General features: G+C 46.8%; 1 protein-coding gene across 1 annotated transcript; it reads right to left on the bottom strand.

Annotated features, from left to right (window-relative positions):
• Positions 1-1,482: 1,482 nt before the first annotated feature.
• On the bottom strand, positions 1,483-4,330 carry LOC135383356 (uncharacterized). Its single transcript, XM_064612845.1, has 5 exons — positions 4,240-4,330; positions 3,801-3,877; positions 3,665-3,704; positions 3,565-3,587; positions 1,483-2,485 (listed from the first exon to the last, which is right to left on the bottom strand). Exons 2-5 carry the CDS (start codon positions 3,847-3,849, stop codon positions 2,115-2,117), a joined length of 483 nt encoding a protein of 160 aa, XP_064468915.1. The 5' UTR covers positions 3,850-3,877; positions 4,240-4,330; the 3' UTR covers positions 1,483-2,114.
• Between the last annotated feature and the right edge of the window lie 5,746 nt (positions 4,331-10,076).

Here is a 10,076-nt window from a genome sequence, read left to right as displayed (position 1 = left end):
TGCCGGTGTAACAGGGGTAGGGGTATAAGCAATTGAAGAAGCTGACGAAGCTGAACAACAAAGCTGTGTACGTTACGTAGATACAAATAGTCGAACCGTCCCATATTATTTGTTGGGCCTTAAGTTTTGTTAACAGCGCCATGTGGCTGAGGGTAACCGTGCATAGTGTACAATCGTTCTCCATGTACTCAAGCGTAGACTGCATACTTGAATGCAAAGGCAAAAAGAAAAAAGAGAATTCCGGGAACTAATTTGCCGTGCGCCGAAGGAACCCACACAGAAGCGTGGCAAATGCGAAAAGTCAGCTGAAAGAGTAGGCCCACGTAAAGAGTTCAGGCACACCACCGTCGCAGTGCAGAGCTGCAGACTGCCCCATTCACAGGAGGTTTGCCTACAGAAATGTACGCATAGGAAGCCGCACAACTATACTCGAGAAACGTTATATCTGTCTCGAATTTTGTCGCCTTGTTCTGACACAGCCGCGATACTGACTTTCGATCAATGCATATGTCACAGGGCGACAAGCTTGTTTTGTGGATTCTTTTTCGTTAACAGTTTTTGGGTGAGTTAATTTGGAAGAACGCTCTCTGGATTGGTGGGCCATGACATCTTCGGGATGCTCAGATTTATGGCGTCCAGATGCTGGGTTAGACACGTGGAGGAACAGCCCACGTTGAGAAACCTGACACTTCGACGCGACTGTGTTTGCGCCCTCCGTGTTGTTCTTGGCACCCCGCGGCGCAACCAGTGCTGGATCGCTCGGACCGTGTATAGATTAACCAGATGCCACGTGTTGTAGTCTAGAATTCTGTGTTAAAGTCAAGAACTTGAGGGTCGTCTTTGCACCGATACCTTGACAGAAGTATTTTTTGTTGTTGTTATTATGTTTTTGCGTAAAAATGGCAGCTGTGTTTTGGGACACAGGCGTGATGACCTTATCTCAGAAAAGGGGGCATGCTCCGTGAAGTGACATTTGGGAACCCCGTTTCCGGAGTATAAGGAGTAACTGAGGGAAAGTGGGGCAGTCGTCATAAGTTGGTTAGATAAGAGTCCCAGCGAGAGAGCGGTGGGAAAGTAGAGGAGTGGCGGCAATGTACTGCAGGTGGACGATTACACAAGTTAGAAGTGTGTGTGTGAAGGCTGACTGAGCCCGGCAAGTGTTGTGACGTGTGTGAGTGAAGCGACAACTCAAGGGACCCACCGAGAAACACCGTCGAAAGTAGGCATGCAATTGATCCCCCTCCAAGACATCGCAGAACTGAGATAAGTGTGACTGTTTGGTTGGAAGTGTTATTGACTCTTTGTTAATCTTGAGTTTTTACAACATAATTGTAGCATAAGGACATATTGTTGATTGTGGCATTGTGTATGTGCGCAATCGTTCAGCCACTGCGTCACGGAGTTCACGACAGTACTCGGTATCATCACCCGAACCCGTGAGAGCATATATTCCCTAATTATCATGTTTCGTGAGGCCACAAACAAATTATACAGCATTTTAATCAATCGACCATATACATGCAAAACAAGACAAGACGAAATTACATAAATCTGAAGAAGCCTCATGCAAGGAAGGTTTTCAAAATTAGTTCACCAAACGCACAGCGAGCGGTAACAGTTTCGCTGAACGCGTTTGTTGGCAGAAATCTAAACAACCACAAAGAGAGATAAAACACAAAGACGATACCATTATGAGCGCTGGTTGACCATGAGTGTGCTATGCGGTGAGGCTCTGTTTTTTATAGGGAATGAATACCCTGCGTATCACTTGGAAGTATGCCATAGCTCAGATTTTACGATATAGTACGAGATAGTACGATTTTCTCTCAGACTTTGGTGGTTTGCTAGCTTGCCTACCTGTAAGATTCTACAGTGGAAATATCTGTGCCGACCAGGTCGACGTAAGAAATTCGGGTTCTTCGCAGAAACGTAAATGTGTAACGGTACGAAGATGAAACAGTGTGCTGACATAGCTCTCACTGTAACACGGTATTTGGGGAGTCGCTTCCACGTATAGATGACGGAAAACTACGTCTCTCAAGAATTGAGTATACTTCAAACACGGAGAAAAGCATCGTAAATAGTAGCAAATATGAGGGGATAATAAGTTATCACTATGGGGTAATCAAATAGAGCTCGCCGAGTGTAATTGCTTCCGTGAATGCCTTCAACACAGGTACCGCACGATCACTGTTAATGGCTCTCCAGAAGGCTTCTCCCAGCTTGGCGTACGCTTTGTTTCGCTTCTGTTCGTTGCCTTCGGCTAGCTTGACAGCGGCGAGGCCAGCGTAGACAGGGAGGGCGTAGGAAAATTCATCAGTGTACCGAGCATAATGTGCTGCCATCTCAGTCATTATAGCCTGGAACTGCTCAGGGCTCACGTTTAAATTTCCTTTCTGCCGTTCCTCATAGTATGATTTCAGCATGCGCAGAAGGTCTCTGAATGTGGATGAGAACTGTGGGCTCAGCACGACACGTGCTTCTGCTGCAAAGGAAATCACAGTCCTAGATGTGAAGCAAACTTGATACACAGCTGAATGGGCAAAGGTGAAGTCGTGTCCGGTAATGTGAGAGTATAGACATTATATCCTGTACCCGACCTTGTGGTTTCCTCACGGTGTCATGCAAAAGAAACAGGGCTGGAAGGGAATTATCTAGAGCACTAGAAAAACAAGTTTCAGAGTACATTTTCCCTTGCCGCCGCTATGCCTATTGGCTGAATCCACCCACGTGACCGTGATGCGCCATATCCCTTCCAATTATTTATTCATTTGGATATCTCTTATACATGTAATGCTGCGGTTGATCACTCGCACTGTTAATTAAAACACTACAGCCAAACGTCTGCGTTTTTAAATCAAATTATTGTATAACTGAGATTATATTATCGCTATATACCTAGGAAAACTTTTGCGCTTTGTAATTGTCCATATCTGTATATCTGTACGCACAGTAGTTACTGTATCGTCCAGGATTGTCTGGCACAAGTAATCTCACGCGAGTTTACATAAAATTGAATTTGTCGCAGAGCGTTAACGCAGCGGGCCATATTGGCGTGGAAGGGAAGTGGTGGCGTTGCCTAAATACATGAGGTGAAGTCAAGTCAAGCAAAGCGGTTGGCGGTACCCTGAAACTCGTTTTTCTAGTGCTCTAGAATTATAACCTCGGCCATGCCATCTATATTTCTACCCTCTAGAGATGTGGCTTACAGACATTAAAACTGTGTCTTATACGATCGTTCAGGATGTCGAATCAAGGTGCACTGCTACGCCGTCCGTGCATGATCCGTCATCATAACTGCTTAAGTCATTTTACAGCAGGTGAAATCTTGCACAACATATGTTTTCTTTTGCTCGCGGAAAACATAGCTGAAGTTCGTGCTACGTGATATAAAAACGAATAAAGAGTTCGTCACTTCTCCCCAATCCCGGACCATTTACAACCAGTACACATGGTTCCCTGCCGTATTACCCGCATGCTGAAATTTTGAACAGTCACGAGGCGAGCCCATGGTGGCCGCACCGTTCAAGATAAATACGAAGTGCAGATGCTGTAAGTACGAACCATTATCAGAGTCCCCAGGCTTTCTGCAAGACAACAGCAAATCAGCATTATTTCACCTACGCGTAGTTCCGAATTACGAATGACCTGCAAAGAATCTTACTTCGACGTACGCTCGTCTGCTGGAGTCGAATGCGACGCACCTTCCAGGATACGACAAGATAGAAAAGGAAATTAGGTTCGGACTGATAATCGAAATGCCCTTCGTCACTTCGCAAGTGATAAAAGATAATGCTCACTTGTAAGACTGAGGGTCACGAGGATCAAGGTACAGCCCAGCTGTCTCATTTTCAACTGCCGTTCAACCAGGCTGGCACTGGCAAAGTATGGAATGAGGTACGTAAATGCTGAATCGCATTTGCAGTTGCGCTTGCGTGTTACGTCCGCTGATAGCGAACCATGTGTACCTGCGTGTACCTTCGTTCCATCCGGAAGGATGGAACGAAGGTACACGTAAGACGCTGTACGCAGCTGTAAACGCAGCAGTGTGAATCAGGCTTAGATGACGCTTGTGGTTCAGTCTCCACAGCCTATCTACATTGTTATTTTAGGTATTACTTACAACTTGTGTCGCACAAAAGTTAGCACACGAGTTCAGAATATCGACATCTCGAATATCGACATCTCCTTTCTCTGACGATTTCGGACAAAAAAGGTATCGAAAGTAAATACACCTACCGTGAGATATAGCGCTTCTGTGTCGCCAAATGTATCTACGCTATTGCTTCAGTGGATGCCGAGTTCTCCAGCTGGGCGATATCGATACGAAGAACGCGTCACGCACAGGAAATAAGCTTCCTGTGCAGGCAGCACGCTCAAGCATAAGCGATCGTTTCTTTGTACATTAAGTTCGTGTCTGCCGAAGTCTGATTGAAGAAAGTCACTTTTTTCTATAAAATATAGTTTAAAAGCACTCTCCTTACTGTGTTCGTCTCCTTGCCACAGGAGTGGATTTGAGACCAAGACAACTTCTGAAATGTTTTAGTGCCGGAAATAATGCGCGCATAATAATAACGATACAGTTTTGCTTAAAGTATTCACTCATTGTATACAGGGTGTCCCAGAAAACGTGTCATTGAATTATAATTAAAAATACTATACCACCTAGAATCATACGGTCAACGGCATTTGTTCTTACTATGTTTTTGGCACCTCCTGATGTGAATGTCGTGTAACGTAAGTTTAATTATGTAAATTTTTGCGAACTGAAGTCGGAAATTTGCCAAGTAAAGGCCACTTTTTTGCCCCACCAATGTGAAGAGCGTGTTTAAGTTACTCAAATTAATGATAATTGACAGGGATATTCAGGGGCTATCCCATCAGAAAAAATAGCCGAACATCATGCTCTACAGAGCTAGCGCGCGACAAATTTTTTAGCGCAATCCTTGTCAGTCCGATGAAAGGAGGTTGGAAACCCAGCCCACACCTGCATCGCGGAAAGAGATAACACAGCTATGGCTTATCGCGACCGACTTTCGCTGGGATCGCACTTTCCCTCTCCAAATTTTATGAACTGTCACTTTTCTACTATCACTCTGTGGGCTGGGTTTGGAACCTCCTTTTGTCGGACTGAGGGCGTCAAAAAGTCGTTGCGCGTTATGGTCCGGTGCTACGAAAAGCATGATGTTCGGCTATTTTTTCCGATGGGATAGCTCGTGAATATCACTATTAATTATCATGAACTTGAGTGAATTCGGCACCCTCTTCATATTTGTGGGGTAAAAAAGTGACCTCCCGAAGCCTGGCCAACAAGCTCCGTGATATTCGTGCTGAAATTTCCAAACACAACTTTGATGCCTTATTTATATCTGAAAGTCTCGTAGATGCAAAGTTCTGTCTTTCCCCCTACGTCGCCTATCACTCCACCACTCATCAGCCCGACGAGCGTCCACGCGCCTCAATCTTCGTGCACCGTAATATCACTCACTCACATATCGACCTCTCACACCTCTGCTCATCTGCTGCCGAATTTGTTGCCTGCAAGCTTCAAGTTTCTCGCAAACAAGTCACTATCATATCTTTCTACCGCTACGGAAACCGCTGCTTTTCAGCCAGCACATTCTCAAATCTTCTTCAGGCCTGCCCTGGTCCCATCATCATAGGCGGAGATCTTAACGCTAAACACAGCCTCTGGGGCAATAACAACGATTGTCACAATGGCAACAGCTTTGTTCACTGACTAAACTCCACCAATCTGGTACTCCTTAATGACGCAGCCCACTTTTTTCAGAGATCCCAGTTACATAGGCAACATCGACGTGGCCATCGTCTCCCCTGACATTTCTGTCCTATGAAAGGCTAATCTGTACCCCTGGTGCTCTGACCCCTTTCCCATCTTCATCTCGCCTACTTCATCAACCATAACCACCGGACGCGTACATGCTCCATCACTAACTGGGACGCGTTCCGAAAAGCCACGAACTCTGCCTGTAACTCCCTCAACATCATTGAAGCGATCCTTCAGGGTGCTGCACGTTCAACCAAAACTGTCACCATCACCCAACCGCGTCCGGACCTCAAATTCCTCTCCCTACGTGCTTCTCGCAGAAGAGCTCTGAGACGAGCGCAACGGACAGGCTCCTCAGATGACTGGGTCTCCTATAAAAAAAGTTTCTGCTGCCTTCCGAAGACATGCCCGCCATCTCCGACGCACGACTCAATGGCATAATTTCACTGCTTTCCTTACTGCTGATTCATCCTCCTCTGCTATCTGGAACATCATCAGATCACTTGAGGGTTCTCCAGCGTCCAAGCGACCACTGGCAGCCCTAGCTCTGGCTTCTAACTGCACTCTATCCAGCCTTGCTGACACCTTCGCCGACTATATTTCTACGATCTCAGTGCCTATTTCATTCTCTCCTTCAAGTAAGGCCGCTACACCTGCCCACTGTGGACCAGAAGATGACCTTTTCAGCCTAGCTAAACTCGGAGATGCACTCAAGCGCTGCAAACGCGGGCGCTCTGTGGAAATGACCACATTACATACCAAATGCTAGAGAATCTTGACTCACCTGCTCTTCTTCAGCTACTGGGCTTCTACAACTCGATCTGGATTTCCGGTGACCTACCTGACTTATGGAAACACGGTACTGTCATTCCCATCCCCAAACGTGCTAAACGAACCACAAAATTAGAGAACTTCCACCCCATTACACTCGCTTCCTGTGTATGTAATGTGATGGAGCGTATGGTAAAATGACGGCTAATATGGGCTCTTGTACAGCGCCACACGATTCCTGACCACATGTGCGCCTACCGCCGACATCGGGGAGCGACGGATGTTCTCATCCAACTCACCGCAATAATACCAGCAGGCACTTTCTAAGGACCGCATCTCTCTTTTCTCCTCCACGTCAAACAAGCATTTGACACCGTTAAACATGAAGCCATCACTACCCCTCTACAACAATTTGGCATCACAGGCAGGCTCGGCACCTTCATACAAGGATATCTCGAAAGCTGTACAATAGCTGTTGCCATCGAAGGGCAAGTAAGTTCATCACGTGTTCTCAGCCGAGGAGTTCCACAAGGGGGAGTTCTCTCCCCCATCCTTTTCAATATTGCACTCTCCGTCTACGCCACCTAGAATCATGCGGTCAACGGCATTTCTTCTTACTAGGTTTTTGCCAACTCCTGATGTGAATGTCATGTATCGTAAGTTTAATTATGTAAATATTTGCGAACTGAACTCAGAAATTTGCCAAGTTGAAGGAGGAGAGGTGAGTAGGCTGTGCTGCTCATTATAGGTTGGGAAGAATCAAAACTTGGCAGTGAGACGATAAAGAGTAGGGGGATGAAGGCAAACGCTGGGTGTTTACTGATCATGGTTGGCAGATGGGAGGAAACTCAGTATAACTGGCTCGAAAGCCAGGATCTTCTGTACTTCGGGGATGTTTTCAGAGTTTGGCAGAGCCTTCACGACAGTGCGCAGAGCAGCGAACAGGAAGGGGCTGATGTGCAGGAGTGTACGGCCGGCATCCTCTTCGCGCGTCTGTGATGGGAGAGGTTTCGGTTGCGTGGATATGGCTGACTTATCCGGCTGCTTCACCTTTGGAGTGTTGAGGGCTAGTGCATTTGAAGGCTTCGTATCGGCCTGAGCGGTGGAACGAGGCTTGGAGGAACGTGGCTTTGGCTTTGGAGGGAGGAGAGGGGGAAGTGCGTCCTTGTTGGTGATGTCGAGGAGCCCTACTCAGGCTGCCTGATTTGACCTGCTTCTGAGAACGAGGGGGGGGGGGCGCTTCGCTGTTTATGAGTTTGGGGCAGACTTGTACGTATTTGGAGTATTGTATTTAAAATACTGTATTTTAAATACAATTTGCGGTATTTTAGTACTCTACTCAATACTTTTTGTTTTGTGTATTTGTACTCTATTTAAAATACATTTTATGGTATTTTCTACTCAATACTCTAATTACATATTTTGGATCTCCCTCTCAGACTTTCTGTGTCTCGTCTTTCCATTATCTTGCTTGTTCAGCGGAAATTTCCTGAGTCCCTTGGACTTGACCCGGACATTGGCCCTTCTTGGAAGTCCCCATTTAGAGATCTTGCCCCGTGTGTACTAATCCTTGGCCAGTCAGGTTTCTATTATGTGTGCCCTGACATGGTGATGCCGAATTCTGAACTCGCCGAGCAGGGACCTGCTAGAAGTTTGCTTTGTTCTGGGTCACATATACTTAGTCGAGTTATGTGGTATCTCTTTGTCGTCTTTTTAGGACTTGTGTTTAGATGACTCCTATCACACAGCGGCGGTTAGCGTAGTGCGCGGGGTTTAGGTGATTCATGTCATGTAGCGGCGACTTGCCGCATTGACCAGTGACCGGTGACTTTTTGCGATCAAGGATAAATAGTATCTTAATTGTATTTCAAATACTTTTTGGAGTATTTGGTACTCTATCTTAATTACATTAATTTTCATGTATTTATACTCTATCTTAATTACATTCTAACGTTAGTATTTATTATCTTATCTTAAATACATTTTTGAGTATCTTGTACATGTCTGGTTTGGGGTTTGGAAGCGCCGATGGCTGAACCCTGGGAGAGCCAGATACGGTAGTGGTTCTGACTGTTTTTAGCACTGCGAGTCGGCGTGCGCAACCGGAGTAGGCGGCGGAGTGGGCGCCAGCACAGTTGGCGCATTTCGGTTCGCGTCTTGTAGTACAGTCAGCGTGGGCGTGCGGAGCGAGCACGTTCTCCAACGAATAGGGCCACGACAGTATTTAGATACACGTCCAAAACGCTGACAGCGGAAGCATTGCGTTGTGATGTGATGTGATCTGATGTGGTAAAGAAAAAAATGGGGATGGCGAAGCATTGCGTTACTTAGAAGTGTTCGGTAACTCTATGCGTGTAAAATCCAATGTCGACGATATCAGGAAGTTCCACCTCCGTGGAGAAAGTCAGGATGACCCTGTCTGTGGCAATCTCCGTTGTTGTTCCATCGACAAGACGGCGAGCCAAGTACTGATGGCGGACAGCGGTAACGCCAGCAGCGGCGAGGCAAGCGCGGATCTGGTCCTCAGAATAATGCTTGTGAACACCCGCGATTCTGCCGACGTTCCGCGAGTACGAGGAAGGGACCGTGGGAGTGACTTGAATGCCACATATGTCAGTGACCTGAAGGAGCGATGGGCCAGCTGCCTGGGATCCGACGGTTACAGTCACGCTGCCATCCCTCCCGAGGCGATGGCTTTTGATACGCTCTTGAGCTGAGACGAGAATAGCGGTGGCGAGGTCATTTGCATTGATTCGGGAGAGTGACTCGTCCGCGTTGTTGGGGCGGAAGGTGATGGGAATGCCCCTTATCGTGTTTTCCTTGTAGGACACTGTCGTGAATGGTGTGTCGTCTTCGATGTTGTCATCATTATTGACAATTGTATTGCGGTCAGGGTTGCTGTCCCGGGACGGGCAGCTTGAAGCGACAGATTGGTTGTCGTCATCTGTTTTCCGCTTTTTGGCACGGAGTTGCAGGGACTCACCCTTGCCATCCAGCAAAGGATGGTTAGTAGCGGCTGCCTGCTGAACGTTAAACAGCGATGAAGTCCATTGCTGGAGACCGGCGAAGCAGTGCGAGAAGGCGTCGCAGCTCCTGATCCAGGAGTAGCACTACTTGGCCTAACCAAAGGAAGTTACCAGTATCGTTAGAAACCCCAAAAAGAATAGGTAGACTTAGAACAGAAGACAGGTGAAATTCTGCGACTGAACTAGAGAATCGATACCGGACTCTTTCTTGCCTCGGAGTGAACGTCGTTTCATCTCGTCCAACTGGTATGCAGGGTGGGTGCTCTAAAAGGTCAGTCACATTTTCGTGCGTGGCGTGATACTTCCTTGAACGATACCTGGTTGACGTACAGACTCCCGCTGCCTTACAGTAAAGAATTTATGCCTGACAGACCCACGAAAAAATTTTGTTTACCAAGCACTGTGTAACCAAGTAAGTACGACCACGCAAACTTTCGTCTCAATCCATCGGTATAGCGCATAGGAAACGCACGAAGACGAAAGTTTGTGTG

This window comes from Ornithodoros turicata, chromosome 2 (genome assembly GCF_037126465.1).
Source record: "Ornithodoros turicata isolate Travis chromosome 2, ASM3712646v1, whole genome shotgun sequence".
NCBI classification, from domain to species: Eukaryota; Metazoa; Arthropoda; class Arachnida; order Ixodida; family Argasidae; genus Ornithodoros; species Ornithodoros turicata.
This window is presented reverse-complemented; position numbering and strand designations above follow the sequence as displayed.

Bases quoted from the DNA above. Each gene is read 5' to 3' on its own strand.
- LOC135383356 (XM_064612845.1), bottom strand. From the start codon at position 3,849: ATGAGACAGCTGGGCTGTACCTTGATCCTCGTGACCCTCAGTCTTACA. The intron at 3,588-3,664 runs GTAAGATTCTTT...GTTGTCTTGCAG, and splicing joins GCAGACGAGCGTACGTCGAA to AAAGCCTGGGGACTCTGATA. The intron at 2,486-3,564 runs GTTCGTACTTAC...TTTCCTTTGCAG, and splicing joins GCCTGGGGACTCTGATAATG to CAGAAGCACGTGTCGTGCTG.